Source organism: Olea europaea, chromosome 4 (genome assembly GCF_002742605.1).
Source record: "Olea europaea var. sylvestris chromosome 4, O_europaea_v1, whole genome shotgun sequence".
In the NCBI taxonomy this organism is placed as follows: Eukaryota; Viridiplantae; Streptophyta; class Magnoliopsida; order Lamiales; family Oleaceae; genus Olea; species Olea europaea.
In genome coordinates, this window is record NC_036240.1 from 6207952 (window position 1) to 6221667 (window position 13716).

A 13716-nucleotide genomic window follows, 5' to 3' on the forward strand; every position below is an offset into this window, starting at 1 on the left:
TTTAAGCGCAAACTAGTTGGCAAGTCTATCTTTCAACTACCCTAATAGGACTTGGATGGTTAACATCAAACAGCTAGGAAGTGTTTCTAACTTTCAATTACCCTAACACCACAAATATCATAAATATTTTTTTCTAGAACAGTTTGTTTGGTACTATATTTTCCTTCATAACTATAGAAATAAATGTCAATAAATGTTATTCCTACATAATTATAGAAACAAAAATTTGAAATCTACCCTTCTCCATCATTTTCCTCAATTTCACAATCCAAATAAAGGAAAAGAAAATAAAGAGAGATTATTTATTTTCTTTAAAAAAAGCACTTTTGTTTATGGGTAAATTACGCAAATGGTCCATAGCCTTTTCTTTCATTGTATTGTCCACAACCTTTAGTTGTAACATTTACATCCCCGACCTTTTAGTGATTGTAAACGACAATTTTACCGTTCCCTTTAAATAACAAGCTAAAGTTACAAAAAGAATAAATCTGTCGCTGTCTTTGAACAAATAAAAAATAAAATACACGAATAAAATGTCTTCCATCCCACTCCAAATAATTTTGTCACTTTCAGTTGCCAAATGAAGAAATAGATTGTACGGATAGCTTCGTCTCATAGAAATGGGTTTGATAAAGTATGCCATATGGAAAAAAAAAAAAATAATTAAAAAAATTAAAAATAATTGCAATTAACAATAACGACAATGACGACGCCACTTCTACCGCAATTGATAGCAATTACTTGGGGTGGGTAAGAAGATCAATTTTATTTTTATTTATTGCTTCATTATTGTATTTTATTTTTTGTTTATATGAAGATAAGGATAAATTTGTCTTTCTAAAAAGCGTTTAGCTCGTTAATTCAAGAGACGGTTAAAATTGTTCAAAGGTTGAGGATAGAAAAATTACAAAATAAAGGTTGGGGACCATTTCCGTAATTAATCCTTCATTTGATAATCTATGATATATTAAAATCTATAATCTATAATCTATTAAAATAGCATAGAAAGGGAGAATTACTTGTTGGACGATTTTAACTCCTACAATTCAATTATTTCAGTAATATCTTACTTTTCGTTTTTCGATATATAATAAATACCACAAAATTATTGTCATTTATGAAATTTGTATTATTAATTCTCAGTTAATTAACATTCACATTAATCTAGATTCAATGAATTTTCACTTAATGAATCTTGAATTACATGAATTTAGAGTTATTATAAATGAATTTATTCATATTCATGTATCTAGAAATTTTAACAGGTGTTTAAATTTATATATTAACAATTAATTTTTATGTATCAAATGTAATATAAAAAGATTGCTCATTTATAGTATTTTATTATTGTAAAAATTTGAATCATAGAAATTGAGTTTTGAGAGTATAATTTAAGTATAATTTTCTTTTCTTAAATTTTTATACTAAATTTTATCTTCTTTAATTTGTTTGAGACTCATCAAATCCTTCAACAAATTTGCATCAAATATTACTTTACATCACTTATAAAGTATTTTAAAATTATGTACAATACATGTTTAACTTTGACTAATTTTAAAAAAAATATCATTATAAATCAATTTAACAATCAAACTTTCTAGTCGGTGGAAAAGACTTTCACCGTCTTAGTCAAATCCAAAATAAATGTCCGAATCAACGCCAAAATACGCCTTAATGTAATGAATAATCCTGGGTATACAAGGTCAGTTATACAATATGTTTTAGAATCGTGCTGCTCTACAGTATACAAGGTCAGTTATAGAATATGTTTTAGAACCGTGCCACTTCATCTCACATTGGGGGTGGCGTGGGGTGGGTATTTTGGGGTTTTTTTTTTTTTAACAATGGGAGACCCATTGATGTGAGAGAAGGTGAGAGTAGGGCTTCTTACAGGCCTGGTAAAGGAGCTTAGTTCTATGTTTTATAGATTTTCACATGAGGTGGGTCTCATGCGGGACCCGTCTCATTAAAAAAATACCCCAAAAAATTGACCCGCCAATGTTTGTGCGTATTTTGGCAGATCCATGTAGGAGGTGTGGGTTCTGTATGTAATTGAATTGCTTTTCCATTTACGAAATCCAATTTATTAACAACTGCATGCAGGGACGGATTCGGGGGAGGAGGCAGGCCTAGGCTGTACTCCCCCCAGGCCCAACAACTTTTTTTTTTACAGGTTTTTTTTTTTTGGTAAAAAATCAATTTTTTATGTGTGAATTTTTTTTTCATGTAGTAGCCCGATTTGAAATTTTATAACCCGATCTTGGATCCAATTCTGAATCCGTCCCTGACAGTGACGGATTGGGGGGGGGGCAGGGCATGGCTGTAGTCCACCCCCCCCGGCCCAACAACTTTTTTTTAAATGTATTTTTTTTGGTAAAAAAATCAGTTTTTTATGTGTAATTTTTTTTCCGACGTAGTAGCTCGATCTAGGATCCAATCCTGAATTCGTCCCTAATCTCTGACTGCATGCACTCTTCGTGTCAATCTCACACACCCCACCACCCCTCACGAATTTTCATTCTCTTCAAGTGATATTTTTCACCGGAAAAATCTGTCCTACTAAGATGGGCCAAGGAGTGCGCCGCAGAACAAGCTTTTTGCATGGGTAAGGCGGCAGTCCTTGAAAGTGATGTCTTTCTTGACCGTGACGACTGTGGTGGCGGTGCTGGTGGCACTCAAACTCTGTGTGAAAGATCACAGCCATTTCTTTATTGCCTCTGAGGCTATCCATTTTGCTGGGATTCTGATCTTGATTTATAAGCTCACCACCCAAATGACTTGCTCTGGTATTATTTTGTTTAAATTATTTTTTCTATATGATTTTTTAATCCATTTTTTTCTTTAATTATGGGTTTTAGATTAACCTTCTTTTTCTTTTTATTTTTTTTGCTACGAATTCCTTGGACTATTGAGTTGGTGTTGAATCCCCCTTTTTTCCCTTACGAACAAAAATTCTGGAATTTTCAACATATAAATTTTAGTGATTTTTTGTAATTCTGATTTATAATTTTTCTTAATAAAATTCTGATAGAAATAAATAGTATTTTTAATGCCATTAATAATATTAAACTATTCTTTTTCCTCTTGATTGTACACAGTGTCAAAATATAAGAACTTTTTAATCTAGTTGACTTTTGTGAAATTCCAACTCTGTACTTAGTATGTTGTGACTCGAACCATGTTATTGGTGCTTCCATATTTTCAGCCATCAAAACGTGTTATGAAAATGTACTTTTATAAATGGCATTTTACCTGATGATGACACCTGGCTTTATTCCTACCGTTAGATGAAGGGTTGCAAGCTTGGTGATATAAATGAGATTGACGATTCGTTTCGCTGGGTGACTTTTCATTTGTCTGACTCTTGAGTGAGGTTCGAGAGCGTTCTTCTGTTCTCTCTCGAGTTAGGGTTTTCTGTTTTTCCTATTTTTTGTAATCGATCATCTCATTCGATGTGTATTTTTGGAAGGTTGTTAACCACTGAATACTGGTATATTCTTGAATGATACTTGGAGTCCTCATGTGTTGAGGTTAGGGATGTGATCTGTTGATTCGTTGTGAGTCTGAGGTAGATCTGTGGTTCCTTCGAAGAGATAAGTCTCTTTCTTGTGTATTCTTGTAGTGGTTGAACTCTGTAACTTTCGATTGCCTATTTTTGGGGCTTTAGTGCAACCGAACAATATCCACTTCGATTGGATGCTCAACAGGGGACTAGGTGCTAGTCACTGAACCTCTGGGGTTTCAGCCGAAAAATCTTGTTGTGTTCTTTATTTTCTACAAGTTTAATTTCTGTTATTAAGATCGATCGTATCTTGCAACTTATTGTGTGGGTTTTTGGCCCCCTTTCATAGTATTTCTCTGTTGACATATTCTGATATGCATACTAGAATGGCTTCATTGTACTGATAATTTTTTTGCCTCAGTGGTTGATGTAATTTCATGTTGTTATTTCAATTAATTAAATGTTGGGCTCAACTTCAGAAAATTTCATATTATTTTGAATGGATTATTCTTGAGAAGTACAATTATTTTTCTTCAAAAAAATTTCTATCTATTTGCTCTATTATGTACTTATTTTTGACTGGTGCTCTGATAATCCTGCTTCTCATACATTTTTCAGGTCTATCTTTGAAGTCTTAATAACTTAGGGTCCATTTAATTACAAATACAAAATTTGGATGAAATGAAAACAAATTCCATGGAATTGAATTACCTAGAAATCGGAGCAGATCAGGAAGATATGTTAGGGTGGGCTGAAAATTGAATTTTTTTCATAGATACTCTTTGCCATTTGAGACTTAGTTCTCTCAACGCTAATGACAAAATGGGTCAAAACATATTTTTAAACATTTATGACAAAGTTCTAACAATATTTTTAACTAATAAAAGTAAATATATATCATATTACTTATTTTGATAATAACATCTATTTAGTGATCGAAATAAATAAATTTTTAACTCACAAATATAAATAAGCAATATATGAAAAAATATTTTAGAAAAAATTACTTTTAAGCTTAGTCAAACATGTGACATATCACAATAAGTTATTCATCTTTACTTTAATCAATAAAAGTTATTTATAATATAATAAACTAATTTGATTATAAATGAACTATTTAAATTTGAATAATTGAACATTTGGTTTGGGTTGGGAATGAAGTTAATTAGACTAAAATTAATTTATGGGCCTAAAATTTCATTGGAAAAAATCAAAACCCAAGTGAATAGTGTACCCCAAGTCAAAAGACAGATTTATAGTTTAAAAATTCAAACATCAGGTAGTTAATAAAATAAAAATAATAAATAAATAAATAAATATATATATATATATATTATATTTCATCCGTTTAAGATCACTTTCCCCGTATAACAGGACTCCCTCCAAATATAAATCCACATTCCAAAATTAAAAATTCAGATGGATTTCAAGTTTTCACGATGGAGGAGGTAACTGTGCCGATTAATTTCGGTAACAAATTCGAAGATTTAACTGGATTCTAATACTTCCCGTCACAGATTACTGCTAGATTTGAGAAACCGAAAATACCAGCCAGAGAAGACAATCCAGGTAAAATCCTATTATTTTGTTCATCCGCTTCGAATGTTGTAGTCACAAATTGAATGCCGTAAGAAGTACTTGATCTTACAGTCACAATTTCAGGAGAAAAAATTGAATGGTAGTCAAACGAGTACTGTCGTCGCTAGCCAAAACTACTCGTAATCGAACTAATTGCTTGAAAATTGCATTCATTGCGTTGAACATGATAAGAACTTCGCAGTCACATAATGTTCATAAATTTGTAATTTACATGTCACAGATACTCTAATCACATATTACATACTTTCCATGTATGTGACTCATGCGTCTACTATGTGTAGTGTGTAGAATTTGAAGCGTAAATATGAGAATGGTAATAAATAAACTATGACCTATGTTTCACCCATTGTCTTATTCAATTTGAGCACATGTGGCCTCTATTGTATGTAATAAGTACATGACCTTTATTTCACCTTTGTCACGTTCAATTTAGACACATAAGTCTTCTCCGTGATATATATATATATATATATCCTGTATGCAATTTGATATGTATGTGACTAGTATTTAGTGGTAGATAACTGACTTGTTTTAAAATGTGAGTGATGTTTCGCCCATTGTGATATTCAATTTGGGTACATATGTACTGTATTTTATGTGATAAGTATGTGTCCTGCATTTGATTTCAAAATTCTGAGTTATCATGAAAATGTGACCTAATACATATAACTTTCATCTCGAGGCCAGTATTGATGTTAATTTTAGCTTGCAGAAATGGTGTACTTGCACAAATGTTTGATAAATGGATCTCAATCGTCGTTGGCGTTGGTGGACCGCAATTGCAGTTATGTACAGCTTGTGGACACAGTTATGAAAGAATTTGATCTGGATCCCATGAAGGTAACAGTCTCATTGAAGTATGTGTTGAATGATGACTTGCCACCAATCAGAATAAAGAACAATAACAACGTTCTATGGTACATTCTACTAAAGGATATGGAACGTGAACCTGCCAAATACCCATTATTCATTGATGTTACAGATACAAAAATTGATAATACATCTATCATAATGTCAATTAATGCACATTCTAGTGGGGAGCTGTGTACGTTGCAGGACATGGCCTCAGACATATGCGAAGCATCAATTAAAACAATGGGTCACATATGTGACACTGAAGTCACAGTTGTATCGGTAGCTGATGCTAGGGAGGTCGAAGAAGGAAGGGTCTTCTGTGAAAAGAATATTTTGAAACTGAGCTTGTCCCTTTTCGCCATACAGAACATGTTTGAGTTTATGGTTGAAATGTCTGACAAGAAAGAATATGTTTTGAAGTGTTCACATCATGGATGTAGTTGGATATGTAGATCATCAAAGTGGGGTAAAACAAATATATTTAAGGTTCGAAAGATTGCTAGTCACACATGTCCATCAAATATAGTGTTGGGGTCACACAGGCAAGTCTCAACTACAGTTGTGTCATCTACCATTAAATATAAATACACATCATCACGTACTATATATACTTCGAAGGATATATGCAATAATATGTTACATACTTACGGGGTTTATTTGAATTATTCGAAAGCTTGGAGGTCTCGCGAACAAACTTTGAGAATGATTAGGGATGATCCAACTGAATCATTTGGTAAGATACCAAGATTCTTCTACATGCTCCAACAAAAGAATCCCGGAACGGTCACAGAACTCGAAGTGGATAGTCACAATAGGTTCAAATATTGCTTTATGACACTTCGTGCATCAATACAAGGATGGGAGCATTGTAGACCTGTGGTTGTGGTTGATGGTACTTACTTGAATGGTCATTATAGAGGTACCCTTTTCACAGCGTGTACACAAGATGCAAATAACAGCATATATATTCTTGCTTTTGGAATTGGAGACAACGAGAATGATAAATCTTGGAGATGGTTTTTGAAAAACTTCAAGAAGGCTTATGGGCACAGAGACGGTTTGTGTTTTGTATCGGACTAAGTATAAAACACACAATAGAATATGAATATCCTAGGACTTCTCATGGTATTTGTACATATCATTTCTTCCAAAACTTGAAATCATACTATGGGAAATCTTGTGAAAACATTACACAAGCATTCAATTCGGTTGTTCGTGCTTATACATTGGAAGAATTTGAATATTACATACGAGGACTGGACACAATGAATGAGAAGATTATTGGTTACCTGGTAGTGTACTACATCTGATGACATTTTCACATACATAAAAATGGTCACATATGTTCGTTATATGATATCAATCAATAAGCTTTTTGTTTGCAGGCAGATGTTGGACTGAAAAAGTGGTCACGAATCCATATGCCAGCAAACAGATACTCTACAATGACTTCGAATATCGTAGAATCAGTTAATGCTGTGACAAAGGCAGCCAAGAATTACCGTATTGTATCGTTGCTAGAGTCATTGCGGCAAACTGTACAATCTTGGTTTTGTAAACATAGAGATGACGCACATGGGACTTTCATGAAATTGTCAAGCAAGTACGAGAAGGAGATGAGGAAAATAAGTGTAGAGTTGAGGCACTTGAGGGTAACTTCATTACTCTGACACTAAAATTCATGTGTGTGACTCACCATAAATGCATGTGACATGAGTTGTATATCTGTGACGGAAGATATTTGTATGCACTATTTGCATGTGTGACTTGGACGTAAGCGTGTGCAATGAATTTAAATGCATGTGACCTGATATATTAACATGTGACATAAGATATATGTCTGTGACATATTTATAATAAATGTGACATGATACTACAACTGTTTTTACATTCTCTCAGGTATCTCCCTCCAACTAGTGAGTGTTTTGTGTCAGCGATGAAAAGTCAACCTTTGTTGTTGATATTGAACAACGTACATGTACATGCAGGATACTGCAAGTTAATTTGATACCGTGTCCACATGCCTTGGCTGTTATTGCAAATACAAGGAGAGATCCATATGCTTACTGTTCTTATTATTACACAAGAGATGCTTACGTGAATGCATACCAATATTCTATATATCCTGTTGGGAACCAGAATGAACGGACAGTGCCTGAAAAAGTACAAGCCAAAATTGTGTTAGCTCCTAACCAGAAGAGGAGTTCTGGAAGACCTACTGAGAAGAGAAAGAGATCATCCAGAGAAGGGAAACCAACAGTGAAATGTGGTCGTTGTGGAGGATAAGGTCACAACTATAGGAGATGCTCAGGTGTGGTTCCATTAAACTAGAATGACATAGGAAAGTAACACAAATGAAAATAGAATTCAATCGTTAATACAGATACATTATAGATATCTCATGTTATTTTATTTCAAACATTCATTAAAATAGCAGAGTGAAATATACCTGTGACCATTTTGTTTTCAAGTGCAATTGAGTTTCGACATCTACATAGTTGTTATGATAAGAAACAGTGACCTATGTTTGAATTCTGAAAATGTTTGATAACCATATGAAACCTGTTGTATGAGATACATATATGTGACTACTTCTTTCATTCGGACCATAAAATGTGACATATGTATCATAACACATAACCTTCTCCAACAGACAAGTGTTCTGTGTCAGATGGGATACCTGTTTCGATTGAATTGTGTCTCATAACTACCTGTGACCTGAGTTGTGAGACATGTGACTACCTTTTCAAAAAAAGTGACATATCTAACTACATTCTCCATCAAATATAAATGAGGGGTGGTGTAACATGTGATTTGTGTCCTGTGTGGTTTAACATGTGACCGTCTCCAACAAAGATATGTCCTGTGTTGTGTACTTGTGACCTGTGCTATATGACACAAGTCACAAGTATTGTGCTATGCATCATGTGACCCGGGTCATATGTGAGACGGAATACCTGTGAAATGCAATATTTTTGTTATGAAAAATATTGCAATAATATGTAATAAATACGATATTATGAGCAAAAACATGTTGCATTCATGTATTGCAAATCAAAGCTTACAACAACAAGTTAGTATTCAATACAATCATCTCCATTCGACAAAAAATACTAATATTTGTAACATGTACAAAACTAAAGCATCAACTTTATTTACAAATTTCAGTCTACTTTCATTCTATGACAATCCCCTCCCCCGTTGTAGGCTGCCTCGCCTTCTTGACGTACATCTCCCGATACTTGTACAGTAGTGTGACAATGTCCATTCTACACTTGCTAGCATCAAATGTATGTGGAATGGACTCTTTGCCTTCACGGAGGATATATAACGCGTATAAGATCACAAATATTCCACAATCGTGACTGCAAAACAATACAGGACAAAATGTTACAAATGAATTTTTTTTTAAAGTTATACACATTGTACTCTTGGTCACAAATATACCCATTCTTCTGCTGAGGTAAGGTATTATCGACAGTAACCTTCAATTCCATGCAATTGAGTTCAATATAATTAGGCCCTTTTTTGATATTCCAAGATTATTCATTAAAGCAGCCAAGATTTTCACAAATGGCTCGATACCTTTTACAACTTTCCAGTCACGGTAACTTTTGTCTGCCGAATTGAAAACTATCAACCTATGAGTTCTAAATTGTAACAAACCAAGCATCTAGTGAGCTTTGTTGGTGGGCAGTAATGCCATGAACACGTAGTCAACATCAGCCCAAGGTGTGCTCAAAGGAAGGCTGTCACCTGTTACAATTTTAATAAGACTAGACTCTGACATCATAACATTGGGATCCTTCAAAAAAGTAGGGTATATATCTTTGATCTTATTCTGAAACCAGGAATCGGTGGTTGTGGCTCTAAGCTTGAAACTTTGTCTCCAAGTTTTGCTACCTAGTGAATGTAATAAAAGCATGCATCCATATGCTGTTTCAATCAAAATGGAAGAACTCGGTAATGTGGAATGTAACCTGTTTATATGAACCATGTATCTGTGATCTGTGACTATGAACTATGGACAGTAATCTGTGACTATGACTGCAATTTGTGCACATTAGGTAATAACTGCGTGGTGTGATCTGTATATACATTCTATGACTAATTAGCAATGAAAATATGACCTATATGAGTAAAGTAATGTAATCATACCGAACTGGTCAAAGATGAGTCTGAATTTGTAAGTTGGTAGAACCAGAACTTATGACCTACTGGGTGTGAACCAATAACAAAAGCAGGATTGATTCTACCATCTTCATCGCTAAATTTTTTCCTTTGACCAATATGGAGAAGTAAGTTATTGTGTTACAACAAGTTATTGATATAAATTAACAAATGGATACGAAATAAACGTACTTGGTTCTTGGTTTGTACCCTCTCTGGAACCAAGCCATGGATGCTGAGCTATCAATTTCATCAACACGACCTTTGTAATTTTCAGAAACAACAATATCATCATACTTGAATAACTTGAATAACTTTCTTTCTCCAGCCACAAATGGAGACTGCAATATTTTCGCAAGCCTTGAAACCCGTTTAACTGGCAGTTCAGAAGTTGGTTCAGCAGTAGTTGTGCCCTGCATAATGTTGTAACAGGTCACAGATTACTTCATGCACATTTATTGAATTTAGCATGCAGCATATAAACTCTAGTCTACCAGGAAATGAACAGTGACCTTAGAACTGGACTGTGTAAGGGTTAGTAAGTATATGTGTAACCTATGACCTATGGCCATTTACTAGTACATGCATTTTGTGAATCCTGAATTTATGACAAGGCACATATTAATTTAGCATGCTGCACATGAACTGTGATCTATAACTATGTACTAGTTATGATCTGTGACGTGTACATCCAGCATATAAGTGTGATCTGTGACCTATGACAATTAACTAGTTGTGAACTACATGATGTCTAAATCCTGCAGTTATAAATATCTAGGTATCAACGGTTGTAATTGCTGTGACCACATCCGATATTACAGAATCGACATGCTTCTGAATGTCTTCAAAATGCAAAATGTCAGGTTGTGTAGAGCCAACCTCCAAGTCAAATGATGGTGCTTCGAGAGTATACGGCAGAACGATATCATCAGTTGGGTCCAGTTTGCCCTTTCCTTTCCTATCCACATTTGGTTCCACAGTTTTCACCTGTACACAAAATGAGAGAATGTTTTAAATGTCAAATGAAACTCTTGAACTATGTGGAAATGTAATGTAACTACCTCCTCGGTCTTATCAGATCCTCCAACAACCAGAGGATCTTTATCTCCAACTCTATGATTACTTTTTTGATGACCAAACCGTTTCATAATCTCATCCGTGGAACTGGAAATCATTGCTGATACCATTTCTGACAAAAATTGCATATTTGTCCTAATCTCCATCAAGTCACTTTTTATGTTAGATTGCATTTGAACTATGTAATTCATCTTCGTCGTTTTCTCAGCATTCATTGATGACATCTGAGACTTAATGTCATCAAGCTTCACATTCAACACTTCATTATAGGACTTCATATCAGATATTTGTGACCTCAACTCCTTAATCTCATGATAAAATAAATAAATTATTTATATGTGACTTGTGATCAAATAGAACCATATATTGCAGACTGTCAAAATGAATCTGTCACATGTGACCCGGTCTAAACCACATGTGACCTAAAACTAGTGGTCTGTTACCAACAATAGAATTGTTTGACAACTAACTAAAATAACAACTTACATCACCCCATTCTACCTCACGAGCTTGTTGTTCCATTGGAGAATGATGAGCAGCTGACGGGCAATCTTGGATTGGGAATTTTCCAAGGGGAGATGTTTCCTACCATATTAGAGGAGGATCAACAAAATCATCATCATCGTTGTCGGGAACACGAGCCTGTCGAACACTGCTATCTGTTAGCAGGAGCACTGATGGACCTGACTTCCCACTCATACCAGCACGGTCAACTGACATTTCTATCCTACTCTTATCTCTACGGCTGTCTGGTGAGAACTTTGGTTGAATTGGCTTCTTGTACTGGACACCATTCATGTATGGCATGGCCATTTCAGTTTCCGAGGGTTCCAGGTCACAAATCTCAATCTGTAGAACAATATAGATTAGAGAAATGCAATGTCAATAGATAAGTACTAAGTACATAATGCTTACTGAAACTTTACATTAGGATTAGAGAAACAATCAGGTCCTTCCAACTTGGCAGCCGATAGTTGCTCATCTGCAATCCAGTTCTTGATGCGGGGATGCATCCTTGATATTCATGTGACCACAACTCCATCAAGGCTAGGAAAAGTCTCATATATCCAGGCTTGAAAGGCTACCAACATACCTCATAGCCTGTAGTGTGAGTTCTCCCTACTCAACTCGTCTTTCAATGCACTCAACGAATTTCAAATAATAACTTACCCCATGGAAACTGATTCATTGCAGAGAAATCCTCAACAAGCATGAATAGGAAGTGGTCAAAAACTTTCTTATAATCTCTTGGAAATAGATATGCCGTGATAAAGTACAGCATCCCAATCATAGCAACATCAGTATCTGGAAGAGTTTCAATGAGATCCAAGTCCGACATTTGGCAAACAGATATGAAAGTGGACTTTACATCTTCATGGGTTACACTATGCACTTGAGAAAAATATTTTACCTTTAACTATGACTCTCTACTTTCAAACACTTGTGTATCACTATCCCCAGAACACCTCAGCCTTGTGACTAAACAAAACTCCGAGATAGAGAACCGGACATATCGCCCCGACACATAAAATCACATTTCTTCGTCATTCGGGTGATGAACTTGCCGCAGAAGGAAGTAGTGAATCAATTGCGGCTATATGACAATTTCATAGCAATCCAAGAAATGAGTAAAACATGTGTCCATCAGTACAAGTTTCTGTCGTTGGCTTAACGATGTCTGAATGGTGGTTAAAACACCCTTACTGACTGAGGTTTTAATCTTGCCTGGAAACCAACTCTCTTCTGGTATTTTGAATTCCCAAACCTACATTAAGTGTAGACACAGTGTTAAATGCTTGTATGAAAAATCACACTGACATACACATTTTAACAAGGTCACATAAATAAATGAAGTCTCACTAAAACTACATATTTATGAAATCTTGGTGGAATTATAGTCACATTATGCAGATTTATAACACATACAGAAGATATCATGGTCACACGTTTGTAACATGGTCACACATCACACAACATATTCAAAACAAATTCACACAACAGTCACAAGTACGCAACCCATCATAGTCACATATTCACACAACACAACATAGTCACAGGTACGTAACCCATCATAGTCACATATTCACACAACATAGTCACAGGTACGCAACCCATCATAATCACATATTCACACAACCCTTTTGTAATTTAGATTGCTCCTCATATAAACCATGTAAACAAGTCTATTGATCTTTCTCCGAGTTCAGATAAAAGCCCATCAAACAGAACTGGTTGACAAATTTACTGGGATTTTATGATATATTGATTTTTAAATACATTTTCCGATTACTCATAGTAGAAACTAATGATTTTCAGTCAATTCACAACTTTTTGAAACAAATATTGAATTTAACACATTTCCACATCATAGTCACAGATTCACAACAAAATGGATTGGGAATACATTCCAAAGCAGAAATTCATAACACATTACAAAAGTAATACCCCAACACATTACAGTCAGGACACACTGCTAGGCAGGAAGCCATAGATTCATAACAACATTGGTCACA

The 13716-nt window shown here is 34.7% G+C and overlaps 1 protein-coding gene across 1 annotated transcript; it reads left to right on the forward strand.

Annotated features, from left to right (window-relative positions):
* The first annotated feature begins 5815 nt into the window (after positions 1-5815).
* Positions 5816-8242, forward strand: LOC111392853. The gene is made up of 5 exons (XM_023018252.1): positions 5816-7013; positions 7055-7248; positions 7342-7598; positions 7856-7885; positions 7945-8242. Exons 1-5 carry the CDS (start codon positions 5816-5818, stop codon positions 8240-8242), a joined length of 1977 nt encoding a protein of 658 aa, XP_022874020.1.
* The last annotated feature ends 5474 nt before the right edge of the window (positions 8243-13716 follow it).

Bases quoted from the DNA above. Each gene is read 5' to 3' on its own strand.
- LOC111392853 (XM_023018252.1), top strand. From the start codon at position 5,816: ATGGTGTACTTGCACAAATGTTTGATAAATGGATCTCAATCGTCGTTG. The intron at 7,249-7,341 runs GTAGTGTACTAC...TTTTGTTTGCAG, and splicing joins AGAAGATTATTGGTTACCTG to GCAGATGTTGGACTGAAAAA. The intron at 7,599-7,855 runs GCACTTGAGGGT...ACATTCTCTCAG, and splicing joins AAAATAAGTGTAGAGTTGAG to GTATCTCCCTCCAACTAGTG.